Genomic DNA, 14,914 nt, shown 5'->3' on the forward strand with positions numbered 1-14,914 from the left:
GCTACACTTACAATCTTTTCTCCCATCAATTAAAGCTTAAAGTTATTTTGGTGGAAGAGGTGAAAACAAATACACAAGCAACAGCATAATAAGTTCAATTATCTTACAATCACATCTAAAATTGTTCAGTGTTAAAGGCAACAATGGTAGCTAAATGTATAGTGTTTAAAAGCGCAAAAAGGAGTAACCACATAATCAACTTACAAAACTTAATCAAAATATTAGAAGTGTAGTAATGTCAAATGCTAAGTGTAGTAATTACCTTTTTGATATGGTTAGGTTTTGTGTCTCCACTAAAATCATGTTGAATTATCATCCCCATAATCCCCACATGTTAAGGGATAGACCAGGTGGAGGTAATTGGATCATGAGGGTGCCTTTCCCCTATGCTGTTCTCCTGATAGTGACTTCTCAGGAGATCTGATTTTTTATTTTATTTTATTTTATTTATTTATTTATTTTTTGAGACCGAGTTTTGCTCTTGTTGCCTAGGCTGGAGTGCAGTGGTGCAATCTCAGCTCACTACAACCTACGCCTCCTGGGTTCAAGCGATTCTCCTGCCTCAGCCTCCTGGGATTACAAGCCTGGGATTACAAGCACCTGCCACCATGCCTGGCTAATTTTTTTGTATTTTTAAAGAGATGGGGTTTCGCCATGTTGGGCAGGCTGGTCTTGAACTCCTGACCTCAGGTGATCTGCCTGCCTTAGCCTCCAAAAGTACTGGGATTACAGGCATGAGCCAATGCACCCAGGCGATCTGATGGTTTTATAAGCAGCTCATCCCCCATCTCTCAGCACTTCTCTTTTATGCAGGCTTGTGAAGAACGTGCCTTGCTTCCCCTTGGCTTTCCCCCATGATTGTAAGTTTTCTGAGGCCTCCCTCGCCAGGCTGAACTGTCAGTCAATTAAACCTCTTTCCTTTATACATTACCGTGTCTCAAGCAGTTCTTTATAGCAGTACGAAAACAGACTAATACAGTAAATTGGTACCACGGAGAGTGGGACACTGATATAAAGATACCAAAAAATGTGAAATTGACTTTGGAACTGGGTAAGAGGCAGAGGTTGGAACAGTTTGGAGGGCTTAGAAGACAGGAAGATGTGGGAAGGTTTGGAACTTTCTAGAGATTCGTTGAATGGCTTTGACCAAAATGTGGATAGTGATATCTAAAATGAAGTCCAGGCTGAGGACGGAGTTGAGGAAGCTGTTGCAAACCGGAACAAAAGTGACTCTTGCTATGCTTTAGCAAAGAGACTGGTGGCATTTTGCCCCTGTTCTAGGGATCTGTGAAACTTTGAAGTTGAGAGAGATGATTTAGGGTATCCAGTGGAAGAAATTTTTAATAGCAAAGTGTTGAAGATATAACCTGGGTGCTCTTAAAATCATTCAGTTTTATGCATTTCAAAGGGATGGTTTGAATTTGGAACTTACGTTTTAAAGGGAAGCAGAGAATAAAAGTTTGGAAAATTTGAAGCCTGACAATGAAATAAAAAAGACAAACCCATTTAGTGAGGGGAAATTCAAGCTGGCTGCAGAAAGTTGCATAAGTATCAAGAAGCCAAATGTTAATCACCAAGACAATGGAGAATATGTCTACGGGGCACGTCAGAGGTGTTCTCGGCAGCCCCTCCCATCGCCAACCTAGAGGCCTAGGAGGAAAAACTGTTTTTGTGGGCCAGCCCAGGACCCTGCTGCTTTGTGCAGGACTTGGTGCCCTGCATCCAAGCCATAGATCAAAGGGGCCAATACACAGCTCAGGCCATTGCTTCAGAGAAAGTAAGTATCAACTGAGCCAAGAGCAAGGGCTGGGTGTTATTGGCCCAGATTTGCAGCAGACTACACAGGTAGCATGGGACTAGCAACCATTGTTGTGCCACATTATGAGAATATACTTTAACCTTAAAGCTTTGAAATGATCTTGAAATTTAAAAATACAATCTACATGCTCATTTAAATGAATTTTTAAAATTATAATTAGTCAGAAAACAATGTCTGATGCAAACATAAGCCCATGCTTGGTTCTTTAAATCATATTTCAAATGATATTTTTAATTTACCAATTTTTAGATCTCTGAGTAATCTAAAAATCTTGGAAATAAAGACCCACTGAGGCAAAGGACCTAAGTTTTAAGAGTTGCCCTCTAGAGAGACAGTAGTTGAGTGCTAACAAGGGTAACATTTATTCATAGGTGTCTTATTATTAATGTAATGGCAAATGGTCTAGTGTTTCAACTTAATTTTCTAATTGTTTGTGGTATGAGAACTCTAAATAACATGTTTATATTGACCTGATATTTAGCAAATTTGTTAATGCCATTCAAAAATTCTACCTGTGTATAGCAGCATTGTCATGGTTGTTGCTATTATTAATGGGTGTTGAATTTTCACAAATGCTTTGGATTCTCCTGATTAGGTAGGTTTTTATTTTTCATCGTCTCTTTTTAAAATACTATACTTTTTTGCTTTATATGGTTTACAAATATTTTATTTATGACATTTATTATATCTATGATCGTGCAGAGAATAGCTATAATTCCACTTATACCATTTGATGTTAAAGTTACGCTGACATCATAAAACGTGTACAAAAATGATCCTGCCACCCTTTTTCTGAACTCTTGAATATCTTTTACAATTACTCTCATGATTTTTCTTAAATTTTTAGTAGAATTCACCATTAAAGCCATGAGAAGAGAATTTATTTGTGGAAAGGAAAGGTTTTTATTTGTATATTTAATGACTTTAATAAATACAACTTTAATCAGTCCTTTATTTATTATTTATTTATTTATTTATTTATTTATTTATTTATTTATTTATTTATTTATTTTTTGAGACAAGGTCTCACTTTGTTACCCAGGCTGGAGTGCAGTGGCAGGATCACAGCTCATTGCAGACTTGACCTCCAGGGCTCAAGGGATCCTCCCACTTAAGACTCCCAAGTAGCTGAGATTATAGGCATGAGCCACCAAGCCCAGCTTCTATTCTTATGTCAGCTTTGACAAACTTGACTTTTCTAAAAATATATGCATTATGTCTAAACTTTCAAATTTTAGTAAAAGATGACATTGTATTATACAATTGGCTTCTGATATCTGTAAGGTCTATAGTTACCACCTCTTGATTTTTTCCTAATATTCTTCATTTGTTCTATTTCTCGCTCTTTTGTTTTTAACAGTTTACCAGGGACTTATCTGTCTTTTCAAATAACTGAGCTGTGAACTTTTCAATGTTTTCTTTTGGTTCATTTCCATTTCATTAAATTCATCTCTAAATTGTTATTCTATTTCATTTGGGTTAAATTGATTTATTTTTCTAACTTCTTAAGAATGACGCTTAGGCTTTTAATTTGCATTATTTTGTCTTCTTTATTATATGCATTTAAAATTATAAATTTCCCGTTAGTTATGGCTGAACTGTTTCCTAGAAATTTTTATATGGACTTATTTACATTATCATTTCATGTAACTAGTTTTTTCATTTAAGTTTGTTTTTCTTCATGGAATCTTAGGTTACTTAGAAGTGCATTCCTTTATTTACAATATGTTTTTTTTTATACTTTAAGTTCTAGGGTACATGTGCACAATGTGCAGGTTTGTTACATATGTATACCTGTGCCATGTTGGTTTGCTGCATCCATTAATTCGTCATTTACATTAGATATTTCTCCTAATGTTATCTCTCCCCCATCCTCCCACCCCATGACAGGCCCCAGTGTGTGATGTTCCCCACCCTGTGTCCAAGTGTTCTCATTGTCCAATTCCCACCTATGAGTGAGAACATGCAGTATTTGGTTTTCTGTCCTTGCAATAGTTTGCCCAGAATGATGGCTTCCAGCTTTATCCATGTCCCTACAAAGGACTAGAACTCATCTCTTTTATGGCTGCATAGTATTCCCTGGTGTATATGTGCCACATTTTCTTAATCCAGTCTATCATTGATGGACATTTGGGTTCGTTCCAAGTCTTTGCTATTGTGAATAGTGCTGCAATGAACATACATGTGCATGTGTCTTTATAGTAGCATGATTTATAATCCTTTGGGTATATACCCAGTAATAGGACCACTGGGTCAAATGGTATTCCTAGTTCTAGATCCTTGAGGAATCGCCACACTGTGTTCCACAATGGTTGAACTAGTTTACATTCCCATCAGCAGTGTATAAGTGTTCCTATTTCTCCATATCCTCTCCAGCACCTGCTGTTTCCTGAATTTTCAATAATCGCCATTCTAACTGGTGTGAGATGGTATCTCATTGTGGTTTTGATTTGCATTTCTCTGATGACCAGTGATGATGAGCATTTTTTCATGTGTCTGTTGGCTGCATAAATGTCTTCTTTTGAAAAGTATTTGTTCATATACTTTGCCCACTTTTTGATGGGGTTGTTTGATTTTTTTCTTGTAAATTTGTTTAAGTTATTTGTAGATTCTGGATATTAGCCCTTTGTCAGATGGTTAGATTGTAAAACTTTTCTCCCATTCTGTAGGTTGCCTGTTCACTCTGATTGTAGTTTCTTTTGCTATGGGGAAGCTTTTTAGTTTAATTAGATCCCATTTGTCTATTTTGGCTTTTGTTGCCATTGCTTTTGGTGTTTTAGTCATGAAGTCCTTGCACATGCCTATGTCCTGAATGGTACCACCTAGGTTTTCTTCCAGGGTTTTTATGGTTTTAGGTCTAACATTTAAGTCTTTAATCCATCTTGAATTAATATTTGTATAAAGTGTAAAGAAGGGATCCAGTTTCAGCTTTCTACATATGGCTAGCTGGTTTTCCCAGCACCATTTATTAAACAGGGAATCATTTCCCCATTTATTGTTTTGTCAAGTTTGTCAAAAATCAGATGGTTGTAGATGTGTGGTGTTATTTCTGAGGGCTCTGTTCTGTTCCATTGGTCTATATCTCTGTTTTGGTACCAGTACCATGCTGTTTTGGTTACTGTAGCCTTGTAGTATAGTTTGAAGTCAGGTAGCGTGATGCCTCCAGCTTTGTTCTTTTTGCTTAGGATTGTCTTGGCAATCTGGGTTCTTTTCTGGTTCCATATGAAATTTAGGTTTTTTTTCCAATTCTGGGAAGAAAGTCATTGGTAGCTTGATGGGGATGGCATTGAATCTATAAATTACCTTGGGCAGTATGGCCATTTTCATGATATTGATTCTTCCTATCCATGAGCATGGCATGTTCTTCTATTTGTTTGTATCCTCTTTTATTTCGTTAAGCAGTGGTTTGTAGTTCTCCTTGAAGAGATTCTTCACATTCCTTTTAAGTTGGATTCCTAGGTATTTTACTCTCTTTGTAGCAATTGTGAATGGGAGTTCACTCATGATTTGGCCTTTTGTTTGTCTGTTATTGGTGTATAGGAATGCTTGTCATTTTTGCACATTGATTTTGTATCCTGAGACTTGGCTGAAGTTGCTTAACAGCTTAAGAGGATTTTGGGCTGAGACGATGGGGTTTTCTAAATATACAATCATGTCATCTGCAAACAGGGACAATTTGACTTCCTCTCTTCTTAATTAAATACTCTATTTCTTTCTCTTGCCTGATTGCCCTGGCCAGAATTTCCAACACTATGTTGAATAGGAGTGGTGAGAGAGGGCATCCCTGTCTTGTGCCAGTTTTCAAAGGGAATGCTTCCAGTTTTTGCCCATTCAGTATGATATTGGCTGTGGGTTTGTCATACAAAGCTCTTATTATTTTGAGATACATTCCATCAATACCTAGTTTATTGAGAGTTTTTAGCATGAAGGGCTGTTGAATTTTGTCAAAGGCCTTTCTGCATCTATTGAGATAATCATGTGGTTTTTGTCTTTGGTTATGTTTATGTGATGGATTACGTTTATTGATTTGCGTATGTTGAACCAGCCTTGCATCCCCGGGATGAAGCCAACTTGATCTTGGTGGATAAGCTTTTTGATATGCTGCTGGATTTGGTGTGCCAGTATTTTATTGAGAATTTTCACATTGATGTTCATCAGGGATATTGGGCTAAAATTCTCTATTTTTGTTGTGTCTCTGCCAGGCTTTGGTATCAGGATGATGTTGGCCTCATACAATGAGTTAGAGAGGATTCCTTCTTTTTCTGTTGATTGGATTAGTTTCAGAAGGAATGGTACCAGCTCCTCTTTGTACCTCTGGTAGAATTTGGCTGTGAATAGGTCTGGTCCTAGACTTTTTTTGGTTGGTAGGTTATTAATTATTCCCTCAATTTCAGAGCCTGTTATTGGTCTATTCAGGGATTCAACATCTTCCTGGTTTAGTCTTGGGAGGGTATATTGTCCAGGACTGTATCCATTTATTCTAGATTTTCTAGTTTATTTGCAAAGAGGTGTTTATAGTATTCTCTGATGGTAGTTTGCATTTTTGTGGGATCGGTAGTGATATCCCCTTTATCATTTTTTATTGTGTCTATTTGATTCTTCTCTCTTTTCTTCTTCATTAGTCTTGCTAGTGGTCTATCAATTTTGTTGATCTTTTCAAAAAAACCAGCTCCTGGATTCATTGATTTTTTTGAAGGGTTTTTTGTGTCTCTATCTATGAATTCACCACAGTTTGCCTAACCGTTCACCTATTGAAGGATGTCTGTGTTGGTTCCAGTCTGGGCTTATGATAAATAAAACTGCTATAAATAATTGTGCACATTTTGTTGTATAAACAAAAAATTTCATATCTCTGTAGGAAATGCCCAAAAATGCAGTTCTGAAGTTTATGGTAGTTGCATATTTAATTTTTTATGAAACTGTCAAAATATGTTTCCCAGTAGCAGTGCCATTTTACACTTTCACCAATGATGTAGAAATGACCTAATTTCTCCACAATTTACCACAAAGTTTAGCTCTTATGATAGGCATGTAGAGATATCACATTGTAGTTTTAATTTCTATTTACCCAATGTAAATAGAAATAAATTTTTTTAAAATATGCTGAATATCTTTTTATATGCTGGTTGGCTCTTTCAATGTCCTTGTCAGTAAATGTCTGTTCTTGTATTTTGCCCATTTGCAAATTGGATTTTATCTTCTGTTTCTATTGTTGAGTTTTGAAACTATAGGACTATAAGTAGAAACTCTGTAGTTTGTCTTTTTTAATCATCGTAACAGACTTTTTCAAAGAGCAAAACTTTTAAATTTTGAGGAAATTCAACTTATCACTGTTTCCTTTTAAGGATCATGCTTTTGGGGGTCCAGTCAAAGAATGCTTTGCTTCATCTTAGGTCCTGTGATTTTGATTGTGGTATCATATCTTTTTTCTCTTGCTGCTTTTAATTTGCTAATGTTTTACTTTAGTGCACTGAGGCAAATTTACCTTTGTAGGCAGTATGCTTGGTGGTTTTGTTTCTTGTTTCTTGAGTGTTTATCTTGATATTTCCATCAATTTGGAATAACTTTCAGCTATAATCATCTTAAATATTATTTCAGTCCCATTCTCTCTCTCATATGCCTCTGAGAATTGAATAACTTGTATATTACACTTGCATGTCCCATATGTCTCTCATACTCTTATTTATATTTTCTTTTTCTTTCTATGCTTCAACATGGATTTTTTTCTTCTGACCTACTTTCCAGTTCCCTTATTTTCTCTTGCCCTATATCTAAGCTGCTGTTATTACCAATTGAGATACTGTATTTTCTTAAATTTAAATTTTCCGTTAGAATGTTTAACATTTTTTCATCAACTGTGCTTTTATAATGTATTTCAAGAACATTATGTTAGGATATATGCATCCACTTTTAATAGAATTGAAATAAAATTTGCTGAATATTTAATAATATATTTATACTATAAAAGTATTTACTGGTTTTGAAATCAGTGCATAGAAAAATATTTAAGCATATAAAATAATATTTTCAGTGAGTAAATTATGTAAACTGTACAATGCTTTCAAATATAACTTTACTTTGTCCTCATTCATATTTCTAATTTTCTCATGGGGAAAGGTTAAATTAATTAAGTAGGAGGCCATATCAGCCTGAGGCTATCACTGTATTTTTAGTTTCTGTGTAACAAAAAGCTACCTAAATGTGTTTGATGGTTAATATCGAGTGTCAACTTGATTGGACTGAAGGATGCAAAGTATTGTTCCTGGTGTGTCTGTGAGGGTGTTACCAAAGGAGATTAACATTTGAGTCAGTGGACTGGGAGCGGCAGACCCACCCTCAATCTGGGTGGGCACCATCTAATCTGCTGCCAGAGAGGCTAGAATAAAACAGGCAGAAGATGGAAGAGCAGACTTGCTGAGTCTTCCGGCTTTCATCTTTTTCCTGTGCTAGATCCTTCCTGACCTCGAGCATCAGACTCCATGCTCTTCAGATTTGGATTCTTGGACTTACACCAGTGGTTTACCAGGGGATCTCGGTCCTTTGACCACAGGCTGAAAGCTGCACTGTTGGCTTCCCTAATATTGAGGTTTAGGAACTCAGACTGGCTTCCTTGCTCCTCAGCTTGCACACGGCCTACTGTGGAACTTCACCTTGTGATGGTGTGTGAGTCAGTACTCCTTAATAAACTCCCTTTCATATACACATCTATCCTATTAGTTCTGTCTCTCTAGAGAACTCTGACTAATACATTATGCCAACTAAAAGAAACCTAATTTAGGAATATAATTTTAGTAACAAATAGCTGGGTTTCAGGCAATTACAAGACAGCCAACTGGTCACTAATGCCCAAATAAAGCAAACACCTAGCTGTAGCTGGTCAGGTAATTTCTCTACTTGGCTTCTGTGTTCAGCCTTTGAAAGCCTGTTGCTCACACTGCTGGATGGAGCTCTTTAAACTTCTTCTGATTGTGAGTGTAGCCCAATTTGTTTCTCATTTTTTGCTTAAATAAACTCTTTTAAATGTATTATGTCTAGAGTTTTTTATTTTAACAACAGTGAACATGAAAAAAGCTTTATGTTACAAAGCCAGCCATTGAGATATACATATATTTTTCCCTGACAGTACTAAAAAAAAATAAGTAATGATTACTTTAGCAAGCCCCACGACTGTCCCTCATACATAAATACAAAAAAAGGATGCTTCTCAGGAGTATAATTTCAGCACAAGTTTCAAAATGACTTGGCATGATTTGGGAAGGTATACTTATTTGGGCTCACTAAAGACAATAATAGAGTACTTTTGACTCAGAAAGGGTATACTTTGACATATACTCTTTCCACTTCCGGATTCATGCATAGCAGATAGATTTTAAGGTGCTGCTCCTAGAATGTATGCCTTCCTGTAATCTCTCCGCCTTCAGTGTGGGTATGACCTGTGTCTTGGTTCTGAAAACAGAATATGGCAAATGTGTTGATGCATGACTCACTTGATTACATTACATTATATGAGGCTGTTTTGCCTGCAGGCTTGCTCCTCTTATTTGCTTGATGAAATAACTGGACATATTGGGGAGGTCCAAATGGCAAGCAACTGCTGGTGGTATCTCAGAGATATGGGCAGCCTTGAGGAGTAAAGGAAAGTCTTGACTTTCTCGGGTCTGTATCAGAAAGAAACTGAATGCTCCCAACAGCCCTATGAACTTGGAAGAGATCCGTGAGCCTAGGGTGAGAAAACAGCCCTAGCAGACACCTTGATTATAGTCTTGCGAGACTCCTGCAAGGATCCAGCTAAGCCATGCACAAATTTCTGACCTATAGAAACTGTGAGATAATAAATACATTTTGTTTTAGGTTGCAGATTTTCTGTAATTTCTTATACAGCAGAAAAACAAATGCACAACCCCTTTCAGTCTCCTACTTGCTCTGTTTGCTACAGGCAACCAGCCTTCCAAATTGCCATGCTTCTTTAACTAGATGCACACGACATCCAGCCTTTTGCCCCATGTTCCAGATCCATCTTCACTCTCACCACCCTATTAATACATATATACTCTTCGCGTTTTTAAAATTGAATCATCGTTTAGCAACAGCATCACCCAATCATCATTCCTGTGTCACTCCTGCGGATCCCCCAAAATAGACAGAGCTAGTCCCTCTGACATGATCAAGTCCATCAACCTCATTAAGAAAAAAACCTTTGCTATTTCCTCCTCACTTAAAGTAGGGTTAGACATAAAGCATTCAGTATCATTTTATTGGTATAATTTGTGCAGCATTCATGAATGAATTCATTTTTCTGAGTTACATTTCGGATCCAAAGAAAATTCAATTGCTATGATTCTCCAAAAATTATTTGGTACTTAAAACTTTATGAAATTATTTCCACTGAGTACAAAATTACACTGTGGGCTTTGGGGGATTATACCTAAGAATAATAAAAATAAAGCTGCTTGCATTTATTCCATTCAAATGAGGAGGAAGGAAACAATTAACTTACCTGGCCAGGCTTAGAATTTTCACATACAACAATATCATATTCCCTGGCAAGTTCGGGTGGATTGTCATTGACATCCAGAACTCTAATACCCACTGTGACATGGCTCAGCAAATCAGGATTATCTGCAAAATACACAGGAATGTATTTAGTATTTCCATGCACACTTTAGAGGCTCGGTTTAAAACAAATCTCTTTAATACTGTAGCTTGTCACTGGTTCCATATGCCGTAGCAGGACTTTTGGCATACGACAACTTTATGAAGGCCCTATTTGCTAGAACTCATTAACTTACAGGAAAATGAAAAATGAACACCATGGCATGACATGAATGCCAAAATGATATTTTGTCATATCAAAGAAATTACATGTTATCAGGAACTTGAGTGGGAGAAAGTTGTCAGAATTCATTGTATGCTGTCAGAGTCTACAGGATGAACAATTGGTTTCATCATTAATCTAAGAAAAACACAGCAGTTGGTAAAAAAATAATTACATAATCTTTAAAAAAGTTTAACGTTCAAATCTAACTAAACTCAAAACAAAAAATAAATTTCTTTACACAAAGAACCATTTTCTTATGGCAGAATATATGTAGTGTGTGATGTTAAGTCACACTCAGGGAAAAATAAAGAATAATTGAAATCAAAATTTAGCATGAGATTCACACATGCAATTTACATGTAAGTCTGGTAGATATCAAAATATATTCGTTTCAAAAACATCTTAAACTAAGTCTTTTTATTTTTTCAGTGGGTTTATTAATTCTGAGATGTAACAAAAACGTAAATGTCTGGTATATTTTACAAGTCCAAGCTAGAAATTCAGAATACATAATGAACAAATTAAATCTCTCTGTCTGGCTTTCTCTTTGCTAATGTTATCTGTCATTCTCTGAAGCAATTCAAATTTAAATTGTAACAACATACTAATGCATTAATAATAAGACTAGTAAAAAAGATACAACAATATTGGGAAAAAGGGAATAAATACTTATAGAGAAGTTATTCACGATAGTAAGAAAATAGATGGGTTAAAAAGTATCTTAAGTAGCTCTAACATAAATAGAAAATCTAAGAAGCGCTGTATTAAAGTAACTAGAGAAAATAAATTCTTTGGTAAAAAGTTAATTTTTGCAAAGAGAGGAAAAAATTTGTCCCAGGTTTTTTACTTAAAGAAACAGGTAATTACAGTCTACACATTTTCCCCCTAGAAAATATAAGAAAGAGGAAATATTTCAAAATTTTTATATATTTATTTATTTATTTATTTTGCTTGTGAAACTTTGGAACCAATACTAGACACTGCCACTCAGGACACATATTAAGTGTCAACTACCTAAACTAAATAATAGTAAACACACTCCACTGAGTTGTTGTTGATCATTCTTGATCCATTTTGTCCCAGGAATGTTTGCTTAGCTCAACAATAAAAGACGGAAGAGGTAGAGAAAAGAAGTAAATTTTTATAAAGATACAATAAAAGTTATTCACAAGTTAGTGAATTGAAGGATGATAAAGCATATACATAATCACTCTAGAACATATTAAGAAATACAAAAAATAAAATGCAAGATTCATATATTCTAAAAACCATCAAAAAACAACAAATGAGAATAAAAATTGCATCATACATCATTCTTAATGGTGAAACTCTAAGAATTAAAGGAACCTATGAATAAATCTAACAAAGTATATGAAAGACCCGTATGCAGAATACTTTACTGAATTTCATTTAAAAAGATATAAAGATATTAAGAGCCACATTATGTCTGTGGTTAAAGAGACAAAATATCACAAATAAGGACATACTGTCCAGCTTGATGGTATTTTCAATGTAATCTAATACAAATCCAATAAAAGTTGTTCACAGCAATTGAAAATTGCTTCTAATATTTATAAACACTAAGATAATTCAGACTTGTATGAAGAAGAGGAATAAAGCAGAGTTGCACGCCGGGCATGGTGGCTCACGCCTGTAATCCCAGCACTTTGGGAGGCTGAGGTAGGAGGAACATCTGAGGTCAGGAGATTGAGACCAGCCTGGCCAACATGGCGAAACCTTGTCTCTGGTAAAAATACAAAAATTAGCCAGGTGTGGTTGTGCATGCCTGTAGTCCCAGCTACTGGGGAGGCTGAGGTAGGAGAATCGCTTGAACCTGGGAGGCAGAGGCTGCAGCAAGCCGAGCTCACGCCACTGCACTGCAGCCTGAGTGACAGAGCGAGACTCTTTCTCAAAAAAAAAAAAAGGAGAGTTGCTGTACCATTTATCAAGGCCTCTTACACTTAACACTCTATGACTATGTCACAGGGATAGACAAACAGAACAGAAACACAAAACAGAACCCAGCCAAAAACCCATCACACATACAAATGTAATATATGGTGATGATGGCATTACAGATCAATGGTGAACGTATGGGTTAATCAATAAATAGTACAAGTTGTTTTTCACATAATAATAGTAGTAGTAACAATAAGAATAATGACATTGATCTTATGTTACACTTACACAAAAACATGTTGTAAATTATTAAAGACTTAAGTATATAAGGCAAAATTATACATATTTTGGGAAAATGGTTAGCATTAATATGTACACTTTTGTTACATGCACAATTTCAAAACACAAAATTCACTAAAACACGAAGGAAGCAATTGATAAATTTGATTGCACTAAAACGTGATTTCTGACTCTGTTTCTCCAAATATATCATGAAGAGGAAAAAAATTACAATTTGGGTGAACACATCTGTGGCACATATAACTGACAAACGACTTGTATCTATAATATATAATTTAACATATTGAAACAATTTTAAAAGCCAACACAATATAAAAATAGGCAAATATTAATGGCCAACAGTTAATAGAAGGGATAATGTAAATAAAAAATAAACATGAAAAAAATTCAGTCTCATTAGTACGAAAAACAGTAGGTTAATCAAAATAAGTTAACATTTAACATAAGCCAGACTAACACAATTAAGAAGTTTGACAAGATTTCTCCAAATGCTGGATTGAATATAGACAAAGAAAGGTCTATAAAGTTAACTTATAAGGAATAACTTGTATACTCTCATGCTCTAGATGACGTCAGCTATCACCTCTCACTGTCCTACCTCTGCCTTGTTGCAGCTTTCCCCTGGGACTGGAATGTGTTTTCATGCATTCCACACTTGGGCACAGGAAACTAAATCCTTCTACTTCAAAATAGACTCTTTCCATTATGACCCAATATTACTTCACATCCCTAATGTACAATCACTATTCTGTAACAATGATTAAAAGCATAGCATTTGGGATCAGGCTACTATCAGTTTTGTCTGTGTATCTACTATCATTCAGTGTCCTGTAGGAAACCGAATTTAATCTTACCTTACTGAGCATGTGACTCATGATACTGCCTGCCCTGTCAGGGGCAACCACAGGAATTACGAAAAACAAAATGTTGGAGTAAATTTAAAGGAATTTCTGGTGCAAATTCAATAACTGCTGTCTGTTACTAAAAGTAGGATGATGTATAAAAATGTGGCTGTGATTTCAGACAATTAGGGGTGAAAACTCACTATCACTTTATAGCCACTCGCAGCCTTCTTGTAGCGTTCTGGTATTTTATGATATGAGATATTTCCGTATTTGTGAACTGAAAACTACCCATGGGTCTCTATATATTATTTCTTGTGTCCTTGGGTCAGTATTTTGCCCTTTAAATGTCAATCACTCTACCTATAAAATGTAAACCTATTCATGGGATTTACAAGCATTTTGCTAAGGCTAAAATCGGATAATTCCCTAAGGTCTTAAAACACTATTTCCATTATTGTTATTATAATTTTTATTTTTATCCTTCTTGTCTAGAAAACAATTTTCATATTCTTTTGATAGCAGAGTAAATAAAATATATTGAAATCATACAAACTTAAATATAAATCATATTCTCAGCACTCGTCAGGAGCAGAACTTCAATAAAGTATTTGCAATTTATCGATGTGCCTTAATTATTTAATTTGTAAGCCTATAATAAGAGTTATTTAACTTGCCAAGTTGTGTTTTTGAGAAACAATTAACGGTAACTACGTCAACTTTGTAATACTGAGCCTGGAAAAAAGCAGAAGGCACATCTTAATAATTTCGGAGTATTAAAATAGAAACAAAGCTAAAATATATGCATGCTATTTTCCAGCACCAACCATGCTATATAAAAATCACTTGTGCTTTATGCAACATTAGTACAACAGGGACTCATGTCATCAGAGTGCCCCCTCTAGAGATAATGATACAGAGAAAGTGCTATTCCAGTGCAAGTGGAAGCTGTATGCTACAATATGTAGAAGATCTTTTATAACTTGAGAAACAATACATTTTATCCCGTGATTACTTTTGGGAAGACTGATATGTGCGTAACACTATGATGGGCTCTGGAGAACACAGAACAACAAAATATGCCATTCTTCCAGATTTCCCACTTATTGACATTGAATGGAAAAAAATAAATACTAATTTTTTTCTTAAATATCGTGACTTAAATGTTTAATTTACTTTTAGCCCAAAGCCATTATTATTTAAATATGTGCCACCCAAACAATCTAAATCATGTCT

At 35.4% G+C, this 14,914-nt stretch overlaps 1 protein-coding gene across 4 annotated transcripts in view; it reads right to left on the reverse strand.

Moving 5' to 3' along the window:
- CDH18 (cadherin 18) overlaps nucleotides 1–14,914 on the reverse strand; it is a 356,371-nt gene that overhangs the window by 41,523 nt on the left and 299,934 nt on the right. For all 4 annotated transcript variants that reach the window (XM_032136147.2, XM_032136148.2, XM_032136153.2 and 1 more), the window contains exon 8: nucleotides 10,317–10,438. In XM_032136147.2, the coding sequence (XP_031992038.1) occupies nucleotides 10,317–10,438 (122 nt within the window). The remainder of the gene's footprint in view (nucleotides 1–10,316; nucleotides 10,439–14,914) is intronic.

This window comes from Hylobates moloch, unplaced genomic scaffold (genome assembly GCF_009828535.3).
Source record: "Hylobates moloch isolate HMO894 unplaced genomic scaffold, HMol_V3 SCAFFOLD_17, whole genome shotgun sequence".
In the NCBI taxonomy this organism is placed as follows: domain Eukaryota; kingdom Metazoa; phylum Chordata; class Mammalia; order Primates; family Hylobatidae; genus Hylobates; species Hylobates moloch.